Source organism: Otolemur garnettii, unplaced genomic scaffold (assembly GCF_000181295.1).
Source record: "Otolemur garnettii isolate 467f Iridium unplaced genomic scaffold, OtoGar3 scaffold00011, whole genome shotgun sequence".
In the NCBI taxonomy this organism is placed as follows: domain Eukaryota; kingdom Metazoa; phylum Chordata; class Mammalia; order Primates; family Galagidae; genus Otolemur; species Otolemur garnettii.
Genome location: NW_003852406.1, coordinates 36,094,753 through 36,108,243, shown reverse-complemented (window position 1 = coordinate 36,108,243; position 13,491 = coordinate 36,094,753). Strand labels below are relative to the sequence as shown.

The following is a 13,491-nucleotide window of genomic DNA, read 5'->3' as shown; positions in this document are numbered from 1 at the left end:
CGATTCTCTTGCCTCAGCCTCCCCAGCAGCTGGGACTACAGGTGCCCGCCACAACACCCGGCCATTTTTTTGTTGCAATTTGGCCAGGGCCGGGTTTGAACCCGCCACCCTTGGTATATGGGGCCAGCGCCCTACCCACTAGGCCACAGGCGCGGCCCTGATTGTCACATTTTTAATGGTACTGAACTTGATCAGTGAATTTAAGTGATGATATTTGTATCCCTTCTTTATGAAGTTCTCTGCTTTTTATGTGGTACCTAGTGATTTTAGTGTCCATCAATAATTAATGCTTGAGTCTAGTTTTATTAAGAATCCCAAAGAGTGTTTTTTAAATTTCATTATTTCTTTCTCATTTATTAGATGGAATTATGTATAAAGTATCTTTCCTGCTTCCTCAAAGACTTTTTGGTTAATGCTAGAAAATGAAATTACTATTGAGAAATATAGTTTATGCTAGAAAATGAAATAGTTTTTTTCTTTTATTTATTTTATTCTATTTTATTTTATTTATTTTTTTAGAGACAGGGTCTTACTTTGTCATCCAGGCTGGAGTGCAATGTCCCAACCGCAGCTCACTGTAGCCTTGAATTCCTGGGCCGAAGTGATTCTCCAGCCTTACCCTCCCAAGTAGCGGGTACTACAGGTGCCTGGTGCCACCACTTCTGGCTGTTTTTAAATTGCTTGCTTGCTTGCTTTTTTTTTTGAGACAGAGTCTCACTTTGTCACCCGTCATTTTTTATAGAAACAGAGTCTCATTATGTTGCCCAGGCTGGTTTCCAACTCCTTGCCTCAAGTGATCCTCCCCACATTTTGGCCTCCCAGAGTTTGGGAATTACAGGCATGAGTTACCACACCTGGCCAGTTTCCTTTAAATAACAGTTTCAGAATAGTGGGTTAATGCCCTGACAATCTCAAATGATATTCTAAGAGTCCCTCTTCTATTTTTAAAAATTTGTGGTAAAATACATATAACATGTAGTTTTCTATCTTAAGTACTTTGGGTTTTTTTTTTTTTTTTTGAGACAGAGTTTCAAGCTGTCACCCTGGGTAGAGTGCTGTGGTGTCACAGCTCACAGCAACCACAAACTCTTAGGCTTAAGTGATTCTCTTGTCTCAGCCTCCCAAGTAGCTGGGACTATAGGCGCCTGCCACAACACCTGGCTATTTTGTTGTTGTTCCAGTTGTTGTTTAGCAGGCTGGGGCGGGTGTCTTACCCACTGAGCTACGGATGTGCCAACTATCTTAAGTACTTTGTATAATTTAGTAGTGCTAATGTTAAATATATTTATATTAATCTGCACCCAATTTCCAGAGCTCTTTTCACCTTTTAAAACTGAAGCTCTTTACCTGTTTGATATAACTCCCCATTTTCCCCTCTTCCCCACCCCTGGCAACCACCATTACATTTCCGTCTCTAAGTTTGACTACTCTAGGCACCTCATGTGAGTGGAATCATATAGTGCTTACCTTTTTGCGACTGGCTTATTCCACTTAGCGCGTGCTCAGGGTTCACCCATGCTGCAGCCCATGTCAGAATTTCCTTTTTTGAGATTGAATAATACTCAATTGTGTGTGTATACCATAATTTGTTTATTCCTTCACTTGTTGATGGACATGAGTTGCTTCCATGTTTTGTCTGTTGTGAATAATGTTGCTGTGAACATAGGTGTACAAATCTCTCTTTGAGATCTTGCTTTCAGTTCTTCTGGGTGTATACCCAGAAGTGGCATTGCTATAACCTATAGTAATTCTATGTGTAATTTTTTGAGGTACTACCATAGTGTTCTGTGTAGCTGCACTGTTTTATATTCTCACCAGTGGCGCACAGGAGTTTCCATTTCTCCATGTCTTCGTCAACACTTACTATTTTCTGTTTTCTTTTATAGTAGCCACCCTAGTGGGTATGAGGTGATCTCCTCTATTTCATAGTGAACTCATTTATTTGTATATATTCAGCATATTCTTTTCTTTTTCTTTCTTTCCTTTTTTTTTTTTTTTTAACTTAAGCGTAGAGCTAGTTTTGATGTAAAATATGTGTTCAGTGTATTTATGTATTCAGTCATTGTTTTTCATGTTCCGGTTATCCCATCTTTGTTACTGGGAACCCCATCAAACTGGCTGAACTCACTAATCCTTGAGAAGCTGCCTTATTTTTACTCTAAATAAGATGACCTGGACACCTTTCTTTGCTAAATCCAGAGTCAGTCATTTTTCTAAGGTTTCTTTTACTGAGGAATAGTATTTAGAGGCCACAGTCAGGTCACTAGATATGATCCTAGCTACTGAGTTTTTATTTGTTTCAGGGCCTTAATCAGTGGCCAGAGCTAAGATATAGATGCTTTTAAACTTATTTATTTATTTATAGAGAGGGTCTTACTGTGTTAAGGCTGTTCCTGAACTCCGGGCTCAAGTTATCCTTCTGCCTCAGCCTCTCAAAGTGCTGGGATTATAGGTGTGAGCCACCATGCCTGGCCACAGGAAATATGTACTTTTAAAAGGAAAGTAAAACTGGCTCTCTCTGTGTATGTATGTCCATACAAATTACAAAATATTAAAACCAATGCTACTTCTAAAATTAGGACAACTTGGTAAAGGTTAGGGTGCTCTGTTTGCTTTTAGAATGTATTGCACTGAGATTGTACAAGTCAAAACACTGTATTTTGAGGTCACTAGGGATAATTTTTTTCTTTGTGTGATTCCATCAACTAGATATATATTTAAATGGTTCACTTCTGTTTTTCAATTTTTAGGGAATATTTTGTTTAATTTTATATTGTTATTTTTACATTTATTGATTTTTATGTTAAAACTGTGACAAGGTACATTCAGAGAAGTTTTGCTTCCATCTCTGTCCCTGTTACCCTATTTCTTCCTTCCCCATAGTTAACAGTTCTTTTTTTTTTTTTTAATAAAAAAATTGTATTTACTTAGAAGCATTCAGAATGTCAACAAAACAGCTGCAACTTTTTTTGCAATTACAGAGTGGTATTCAGTTAACAGAACAGCAGTTATTTCGTATAAGCTGCATCAGAGACTGAAGATTAAAAAACTACCGTCCCCATATATAACTAATTTGTGCTGTGCACCGAAAAGAACCCACTTTAAATTTCCATGCCAATTTACAACCCCCATACTGTACCAGGCAAGGTTAGTGGCTATTGAAAATACCACCAGGAGAGGGCTATCTAAAGACACATTCGGTAGTGTGTTAACTATACAAAAAAAAGACACTGTACAGTTTAAAAACAAATCTTACACAGCCTTACATTTCAATTTCTTTCTCTAAAAGGAGTGAGTTGTATACAGTTGTGTTAAATGCTTTATAGACAAGAAAAAAAAACTGTGCTAGAACCAACTTATTCATCATCATCATCTTCAACTTTTTCATCTTCCTCCTCTTCCTTCTTTTTCTTGCTTTTTTCAGCCTTGACGACTCCCTTTTTCGCTGCATCAGGCTTTCCTGTAGCTCAGTATGCAGCAATATCCTTTGCGTATTTTTCCTTCAGCTTTGCAGCCTTCTTTTCCTCAGGCTGCTTGTCATCCGCAGCAGTGTTACTCCACATCTCTCCCAGCTTCTTTGCAACATCACCAGTGGATAGGCCAGGATGTTCTCCTTTGATTTTTGGGCAATACTCAGAACAGAACAAGAAAAAGGCTGAAGGAGACCTCTTGGGTGCATTGGGATCCTTGAACTTCTTTTTTGTTTCCCCTTTTGGAGGGATATAAGTTTTCATTTCTCTTTCATAATGGGCCTTGTCCGCCTTTGCCATATCTTCAAATTTTCCTTTCTCTGTAGCAGACATGGTCTTCCACCTCTCTGAGCACTTCTTGGAAAACTCTGAGAAGTTAACTGAAGCTCTGGGTGCTTCTTCTTGTGCCCCTCCCAATAAGTTTGCACAAAGAATGCACATGATGACATTTTGCCTCTCTGCTTCTTAGGATCTCTTTTGCCCATGTTTAGGTATTTTTCCTCAGCGAGGCACAGAGTCACCCAGGGCCCGTCCGGCTCTCACTTGCCCTGGCGCTGTCTCTATGGAGCTCAATGTACTGCCATAGGTTAACATTTCTATTCTTTTTTTTTTTATTTATTTATTAGCAAATGTGTGTGTGTGAGAGACAGCGAAATCGTCCCCCTCTCTTACATAAAGGGTAGCAGGCTGCCTGTGCTGTTCTGCACTGAAGTAGACACTTAAAACAAAAATGTTTTATGGAATATTTCAAACATATATGGAAGTGGAAAGAATGATGTAATGAACCCTTCTTATCAATTACCAGCTCATGGCTATCTTGTTTCATTTTTCTTCAAACCTACCGCTCTACATAAGGATGGGCTTTGAGTTTTTTTTTTTCTGAGTCTGTGTTTGACTCTGTCACCATTGGTAGAGTGCTGCGGCATCTTAGCTCACAGCAACCTCAAACTCTTGGGCTTAAGTGATCCTCTTGCCTCAGCCTCTTGAATAGCTAGGACTACAGGTGCTTGCAACAGTGCCCAGCTATTTTTTTTTAGAGATGGTGTCTCACTCTGGCTCAGGCTGGTCTTGAACCCCTGAGCTCCGATAATCCACCTGCCTTGGTCTCCCAGAGTAATATTAGGATTACAGATGTAAGCTACCATATCTGGCCAGTATCGACATTTTTAACAATGTCTAGAGTGTCAGAAGTGTCCTAGGAAAGTTAGAAGAATGAGTAATTGGTTTAGGAAGGGGGCTATTCTGACCCGCATCCTGGGAAGCCAGACAGTTCTGCATGGAGACCCACTGCCTGGTGGCACTTGTGTCATCTGCTCTTTCGGTGTTCTCTTCTAGACCTGCCAGGTGTGCCAGATGCTGCTGCCCAACCAGTGCAGTTTCTGTGCCCATCAGCGGATTCATGCACACAAGTCCCCCTACTGCTGCCCGGAGTGTGGGGTCCTCTGTCGCTCTGCCTACTTCCAGACTCATGTGAAGGAGAATTGCCTGCACTATGCCCGCAAGGTGGGCTACAGGTGGGTGCTGCCTATCTCACTGTCCTGTATTGCCCAATGATTGGTCCTTTCCCCAGAACTCCTTTCCAATGGTTTGGGCCTTCAGAGACTGGGGTTTTAGCCTAATAGGACAGAGGCATCAGTTGGTATGTAGCTAGACATTTTTATTTTGTAGAGGACAGGAAAGGCAAAGGGGAGAAGAATAAAATTTTAAACACTTTTAAAAAATAGCTTTGACCTCATAAAAATATGAGTATTTGATAGAATAAAAGTGACTTATTAAGAGAATAGATGTTTTATATAAAGTTTAGTTTTATAAAAACAAAACAAAATAATAAGCTTTGAAGGGGGAAGATTTTGGTAATATTAGAATATATATAACATTCACTTTTAAGGATATAAAATTACTCACAAAGGTATGTTTGGCATATTAAATTTAAATTACTGTTTTAATAATAACTTTATTTATTGTAGGACTTTGAAGTTTTCTCAGGTTTTTTTTTTTTTTTTTTTTGGAGACAGAGTCTTAAGCTGTCGCCCTCGGTAGAGTGCCATAGCATCACAGCTCACAGCAACCTCCAACTCTTGGGCTTAAGTGATTCTCTTGCCTCAGCCTCCCAACTACCTGGGACTACAGGTGCCCACTACAATACCTGGCTATTTTTTGGTTGTTGTCTTTGTTGTTTGGCAGGCCCCAGCTGGATTTGAACCCACCAGCTCCTGTGTGTGTGGCTGGCATCCTAGCTGCTGAGCTACAGGCGCCGAGCCTTTTCTCAGTTTTTAACAAATGGGTCTATAAGATGCCAAACTTAAAAGGTTCTAATTTCTTCATTTTTGTTAGTTTTTGTCAGTTTGTGAGAAATAGGGAAAACATGCAAATGGAAAAAATGATCAGCTTCATAGTAAAACCAAGAAATTTCTTATTTTAAATAGAACCCTTTTATCATTTCAAACATATGAGCAAGAAGTCATTTTTAGGAAAAGATCAAAGTGGGGAAAATGAGCTCCCTTCAGAGTTCGTTGATCTGTAACTTTTACAGTTAGTCTCCTTTATTGGTTCGCTACAATTTGGAGTTCCTACTTTATCATTTTCACTTTTGAAAGTTAATTTTGACCAAATTTAGTACAGACTTTCCTTTTTTCAGTGTCAGAGAAACATACAACCTTTCTTCATGCCAACCTAACATTGCTTGAGGTTAGGAGTTTGAGACTAGCAAGAGTGAGACTCTCTTTCTACAAAGAATAGAAAAATTAGCCAGACATGTCTCATGTGCCTATAATCCCAGCTATTTGGGAGGCTGAGGGAGGAGAATTGTTTGAGCCCAGGAGGTTGAGGTTGCTGTGAGCTATAATGATGCCACTACACTCTATTCAGGGTGACAGTGCGAGACTCTTGTCTCAGAAAAAGGGGGAGAGGAGAAATGTTATACTTTAAGAAAAAGCAAAATAATATAAAACATAAAATAATATAAAACTGTAGTAGAGCTCAATAAAATGGAATTTAGATTTTTTTGAGAATTTACTAAAAAACAGCACCCACAGAATGGAAGAAAATATTTATAAAATCATATATTTGTTTTCCAGTTTTTGGTATAGTTTTTAATAGAACAGGGTCTTGTACTGAGAGGGAACTTGCATTCAGAATGTATAAAGAGTTCTTACAACTCAGTAAGATGATGACAGATAACTTAAAGATGAGCAAAGGATTTGAATAAACATTTCTCCAAAGAAGATACACAAATGGCCAATAAACATCATTAACCATCAGAATACCACTTCATATCCACAAGGATGGTTACAATCAAAAATCAGACAATCACAAATGTTGGCAAGGATGCAGACAAAAACCTTTATACATGCTGGAAGGAATATAAAAATGGTGCAGTCTCTTTGGAAAACAGTCTGACAGTTCCTCAAAAAGTTAAACACAGAATTACTATTTGACACAGCTATTCCACCCTAGGTAGATACCCCAAAACCTGAAAACATATGTTTATACAATAACTTGTACATGCATGTTCATCAGCAGCATTATTCATAGTAGCCAAATGTGGGCTTGAACTCCTGAGCTCAAGTGCCTCAGTCATCCCAGAGTGCTAGGACTATAGGTGTGAGCCACTATGCTCAGCCAGAAGCCCATACTTTTTAATGTATATTATATATATTTTTTCTTTTTTTTTTTTTTCAAAACATAGTCTCACTTTGTCACCCATGGTAGAATGCCATGACATAATAGCTCACCTATGAGGAATGGTCACCTCAAACTCTTGGGGGCAAGTGGTCCTGTTGCCTCAGTGTCCCAAGTAGCTGGGACTACGGGTACACCCGGTTATTTTTAGAGACGATGTCTTACTCTTGCTCAAGCTGGTCTCAAGTTCCTGCACTCAAGCAATTTGCCCACCTTGGCCTCCTAGAGTGCTAGGATTATAGGTGTGAGCTACCACATCCGGCTTTATTTGTATGTATTTTATGTAGAATGTATATATTCACTTTATGTATGTATTTTAGAATCTTATAACTTGCTTTGATAATTTGGTGAGTGGCCATTTATATCACAGGGAAGCAAGTTTAGACTATTTTAATATTTTCTTTCTTTCTTTCTTTCTTTTTTTGAGACACAGTCTCATTATGTCGCCCTTGGTAGAGTGCTGTGGCATCACAGCTCACAGCAACCTCAAACTCTTGGACTTAAAGCAATTCTCTTGCCTCAGCCTTCCAAGTAGCTGGGAGTACAGGCACCCGCTACAATGTCAGACTATTTTTTTTGTTGCAGTTGTCGTTGTTTTAGCGGGCCTGGGCTGTGTTCAAACCCACCAGCTTTGGTGTATGTGGCCGGCGCCCTACTCACTGAGCTACAGGCGCTGCCCCCTAAAAATTTTTAAAATTTTCTCCTTTTCCTCTTAAAAACTATGGTCAAGTTGTATCATGTGGTTCGAGTTCTGTTCCTCACACTTGTTCATCACTTCATAAGCCCCCCTTGATTCAGTGCCTCACTGTGGCCACTTTGCACATGTTCTCTCCCCCTTTATGTTCGTAACATTCACAAAGAATGTCTACTGGATACATAGAGTGGATTTCAGAGGCATTTGAAAAGAGCATATGGTTTTATATTGTTTCTGTAGAAGTTTGGTCAAATGGTACAAATGGAGCCACTGTAAGGGATTCTTTACACGTATCAGGTGTACTTGGCCACTTCGGATAAATTTGGAAATATGTGGATTATTTTTCCACCAAAAGGTGGAAACAACCCAAATTTCTATCAGCTAAGAATGGATAAACAAAACCAGTGCTATTCACACAATCCAGTATTGTTCAGTCATAAAAAGGAAGTTCGTGGCTAGGCACAGTGGTTTAGGCCTATAATCTCAGCACTTTGAGAGCCAAGGTAGGAGGATTGCTGGAATCCAGGAGTTCAAGTCCAGCCTGGGCAATACAGTGAGACTCGTCTCTACAAAATGACAAAGATTAGCTGGGTTCAGAGCTGCATGGTCCAGAATAGTACCAACCATGTGTATTGTTGAGTACTTGAAATGCGGCCAATGCAACTAAAGAACTGAAATTTTAATTTTATTTAAATTTAGCCTCATGGACAGTGGAGCGAGCTATAGAACATTTCCATCATCATAGCAAGTTCCGTTGGATAGCACTGTTCTAGAGTATTTCTTCGTGGGCCCTAAACTTGTTTTAATGTAGCAGTTATGGAGAGTGTAGCATTTCCTGACTGTTTTGTTTAGGTGACCATCCTTGATTACTCACTACCAGCCCGTGGGAAGGCACAGGCTCTTGCCTTCAGAATTTCTTCTGAAATTCTAACTGGACTTCAACAGTTGTATCACTCTTAAATTGGTACTATTCATTCCATCACTGACAGTCTTCCTTCTTACTCACACCAGCTTATGTTAGGTGAGTTTGGTTTGCGGAAGAGTATCCTCTGGCCCATGTAAGGAGGGCTAGAATTTCTCTCTTCTTTACTAGGCACGGCCTTGGGCCTGGGGGTCCTGTATGGCTGCATTGTGCAGAAGGCAGCAGGCAGGCTCAAGGTGGAGGATGGAGGACTGAGTGACTGAGGAGGAGGAGGGCAGCTCTGCTCCTCCTTCCTTCACTCCTCTTCCAGCACTTCCCGTAGGTCTAACTTTTCTCTGCCTCACTGATACTGCCCCAACTCTGCTGTCTAGGTGTATCCACTGTGGTGTCATCCACCTGACCTTGGCCTTGCTGAAAAGCCACATCCAGGAGCGACACTGCCAGGTTTTCCACAAATGTGCATTCTGTCCCATGGCCTTCAAGACTGCCAGCAGCACCGCAGACCACAGTGCCAACCACCATCCAACCCAGCCCCACAGACCCTCCCAGTGAGTGTGGCTCCAGGGCCAGCAGACCCTGTGGGGCAGAGAAAACTGGCCCAGTACTTTATGGGGTGGTGTAGGGATGGATTGGGAAGCTGGGGCTGGTGGGAGAGATGGCTGGAGCCTGCTAAGGACATCCTGAGGCACTGGCTCAGGGTGGGGCTTCCTCACAGCTGACTCTGGTACGGAGAGAGCACAGACAGGTTGGAGGGCCATGTGGTCTTCCAGCAGAACCTCAGCCACCTCATACCCTGGGGTTTGTCTCATCAGGCTCATTTATAAGTGCTCCTGTGAAATGGTCTTCAACAAGAAGAGGCACATTCAGCAGCATTTTTACCAGAATGTCAGCAAGACGCAGGTGGGCGTCTTTAAGTGCCCTGAGTGTCCACTCTTATTCGTGCAGAAGCCGGAGTTGATGCAGCATGTTAAGGTGGGATGTTTTGGGGGAGAAGGCGGGGGAGGAGGGGGTGGGCCTCAGGTCGGGGGTCTGACTTTGTGCATCTTTCCCCTTGCCCAGTCAGTAATCACTCTTCTCATCCCCAGAGCACCCATGGTGTTCCCCGGAACGTGGATGAGCTGTCAAGCCTCCAGTCTTCAGCAGACACATCCTCAAGCTGCCCTAGCTCTCGAATTCCTGCCGAACCCCCTGCCGCCAGCATGGCTGTTCGGAGCAGCTCCTTGCCCTCTGGCCGGTGGGGCAGGTCTGAAGTGCATCGCAGGGCGGAAGCGAGGCCTCGGCTAAGGAGCACTGGCTGGACCTGCCAGGAGTGCCAGGAGTGGGTTCCTGATCGGGAAAGCTACGTGTCCCACATGAAAAAGAGCCATGGTCGGGTAGGTGCAGCACAAGGACTCAGCACAGTGCCAGGTTCTCTGGACTTCTGCTCTGTGGGTCAGACCCTACTGAGAGTTCCTGGTACTTTGGTGCCACAGATCTTGAGGCCTTAGTGGGCAGCCTCCTTCCTGCCCATGGTGTCTAGGAAGAACAATGTACCAGAGCTGCCTCACAGTTCTGACCTCTCCTATGTTTACCTCCCTCAGACTCTGAAGCGCTACCCGTGTCGGCAATGTGAGCAGTCCTTCCACACCCCCAGCAGCCTGCGCAAACACATCCGCAATAGCCACGATGCAGTGAAGAAGGTCTACACCTGTGGGTGAGGCTCAGGATGGAAGTGAGCGAGGCTTGAGGATCAAGAGGCTCTGGCCTTGGTCCCACTGGGGCTATTCTCTGTTAGGGTCAGGTGTCTCAGGCAAGAGACAAGTGAGTTTTTAACTGGAGAAACACTGTGGCTAAGTCAGAAATCAGGAGTGGGTCAGAAAGTAGCTTCCAGATCTGGTGGCTACTGAGACCTGCCCCAGCTCATTCTCTAGCTTGAGCTGCACAGCCAGTTCACTATGAAGGGCCCAGAGGCTTAAGAGGAGCGAGGGTGATGGGACTGGAAGCCCATCTCCTGTGCCTTGGGATGTAACCTGGCCCTTTCACACTAGCCCTAGCCTAGCACTTGGACCTCTGGGCAGTGACATTAGGGTGTATAGGGTGAGACGTGGCTGAGGGCAGGTGTTGAGAATGCAAGCGCTCTGTTCTGAGTTGCTGTTGTCTGCCCTGGGTCTGCCTGCCGGCTGGATCTCTCAGAAAATACCAGCACCAGCTAGCCCAAAGACACAGCTGTCTGCTCACTCCAGACTCTCCTTTGTCCTCCTGTGAGGAGTGCTGGGGGATCTGGGGCCTGGGGTCTGATGTGGCCTCTCCATGGTACTTCTGCAGGTATTGCTCCGAGGACAGCCCCAGCTTTCCTCGGCCCTCACTCCTGGAGAGCCACATCAGCCTTATGCATGGCATCAGAAACCCTGATTTGAGCCAGTCATCCAAAGTCAGATCTCCACGTGGATATTCCCCTCAGGTGAGTGTGGTCCTGCCCACGGAAGCTGCCAGCTCAATGAGGCCTGCAACTAGACAGGCATCAGAAGGCTACACAGGCCCAATTTGCAGTTTTGGTCCTATAGCAATCAGACTGGCAGCTTCCCTCAGTGTGAGGCACTCTGTAGTCTCATATGACTCATCTGGGCGCTGGACACAAGTAGAGGACAGGAATAGAGACCCATAAGGTGGCCTGTCAGCCTGTTATTACTGTTGCTTCCCTGTCACTATGACCCGGGCTTAGTTGTATACTGCTGTCTGTGGACTTTGGGGCATTTTTGTATACACCATCCTGTTCCTACCTCACTGCAGTCGTGGAAGACAGGGCCAGGCAGGATTGCCTTGTCAGCTGAAAATCATGATGCTGGACTGACTCGCCTCCCCACCCTCCCACTAGTGTGGGGAGAACCAGGCCCCGAACCTGTGGTCACGCCCCTTGCCTTCATCCCTGTTCCATGCCCTCTTCCTATTTGTGGTGAACTTCTGGGGCAGCCTGGTTTCTCCTGCCCACTAGTGCTCTTCCTGTGCCAGGGTTGTAGGGATATTCCACAGAGGGGTTGGGTATATCTGGGAAGCTCTGAGAGCATCCTGGAGTTCAAGGCATTCTTGAAACTTTCTTAGCTATTCAGACAGTGCCACTGGTTGGCAAAGGTCCCCTCATACCAGTAGGTAAGTATTGATATATATATATTTTTTGCATCCTTTTTCCACTAGTAAAATGCATATTCTCCTCTCTCCCCAAATGTACAGACCCTTTGATCTAGCAGTTCTGATCCAGGATTGATCTGTTAGAGATCTTTGGCCTTGCACATACAGAGTTCTGTCAAGTAAGTTGCTGCAGTGACCATGTGCAGTAACAGAGACGGACTCAACTAACCATCTGTGGGCCTGTCATCCCCATAGCTGGTCCATGTGCCGCTGCATGTGCTCCCATAGAGACCTCTCTAATGTCTATTAGGTAGAAAAAGCAGAGTGAAGAGAGGTATGCATGTCATGCTATCGTTTTGTAAAAGACAGTGCTGGTTTTTTGTTTCTTTGGTTTTTTTGGTGCACACATAGGCTCTCTCTTTCAGGCATCATAATATCTAGTAATGTGGTGTTCTTTGGAGCGCAGTGGGGGTGGGAGGGACTTAATTTTCTCCATACCATTCCTGTATCCTTGGAATGTTGTGCCATATGCATAATATTACAAAACAAACAAAAAACTGAACAAACCAAACCTAACCAGTGTTCAGGGCTAGGGTGACCCTGGCCTGGGTGGTGCCTTCTTTGAGTCTTTGGGCTTGTCCGGGGGCTCGTGTCTTGAGCTCGCTTGGACTCTACTCATGCTGTGTCTCCTTTCAGGTGAACCATTTGAAAAGACCAGTCAGTGGCGTGGAGGACGCTCCAGGCACCGGCAGAGGCGCAACTGTCTCTTCCACCAAAAGGCACAAGTCCCTTTTCCAGTGTGCAAAATGTAATTTTGCCACAGATTCGGGGCTCGAGTTTCAGAGCCACATACCTCAGCACCAGGTGGACAGCTCCACAGCCCAGTGCCTCCTCTGTGGCTTGTGTTACACCTCTGCCAGCTCTCTCAGCCGCCACCTCTTCATCGTCCACAAGGTGAGAGAGCAGGAGGAAGAGGCGGCAGCAGTGGAGGTGGCAGCAGAGGCTGCAGAGCCTGAGGAGGGCTCTGGGGAGGAGGTGTCCATGGAGACTAGAGAGAACGGACTAGAAGAGTGCAGTGGCGAACCTTTGCTGACCGACCCAGAGGCAAGGAGGTCACTGGGCCCAGCCCCTGAAGAAGATGGTGCCCAAGATGCTCAGAGTCAACCACAGGCCTCCCAGGACCAGGACAGCCATGCACTGTCCCCTCAGGTGTGACCAGAGGCTTTGCAGTGTGTGGTTTGGGTGGTGCCATGGCATCCTCCACCTGCTGTGCACACCATGGGAAATAAAAGGCTCTGCCTGGGTGTGGGTGTGACTGGCTATGCCCTAGAGCAGCTCAGTTCCCTGAGCTGCCTGTGCTCAGTACCCCAGACCCAGGAATGTGGGGTCACCAAGGCCTCACAGCTCTGAATTTGCTTCTGTTATTTATGGCTTTGTGCTGCTTCTCGGTACCCCAACTCTGATCCATGTCCCTCTAACCCTAGGCTGCTAACATGGCCCAACCCCAGTACTGTTGACTTGGCTTGAAGCCCCTCAGTGGCTGTGCTCTTCAGGGAGCTTCCAGCTTGCTGCCTTCAGCCAGGGGACTCCTCAGAGCTCTGTTTTCCTGAGACACCAGC

At 44.5% G+C, this 13,491-nt stretch overlaps 1 protein-coding gene across 1 annotated transcript in view; it reads left to right on the top strand.

Moving 5' to 3' along the window:
- Window positions 1-13,172, top strand: part of ZNF592 (zinc finger protein 592) — a 55,480-nt gene extending 42,308 nt beyond the window's left edge. The window contains exons 4-10 of the mRNA XM_003784610.3: window positions 4,806-4,984; window positions 9,139-9,315; window positions 9,580-9,739; window positions 9,853-10,140; window positions 10,348-10,460; window positions 11,072-11,207; window positions 12,569-13,172. Coding sequence (XP_003784658.1) covers window positions 4,806-4,984; window positions 9,139-9,315; window positions 9,580-9,739; window positions 9,853-10,140; window positions 10,348-10,460; window positions 11,072-11,207; window positions 12,569-13,087 — 1,572 coding nt within the window. The 3' untranslated portion in view covers window positions 13,088-13,172. The remainder of the gene's footprint in view (window positions 1-4,805; window positions 4,985-9,138; window positions 9,316-9,579; window positions 9,740-9,852; window positions 10,141-10,347; window positions 10,461-11,071; window positions 11,208-12,568) is intronic.
- The last annotated feature ends 319 nt before the right edge of the window (window positions 13,173-13,491 follow it).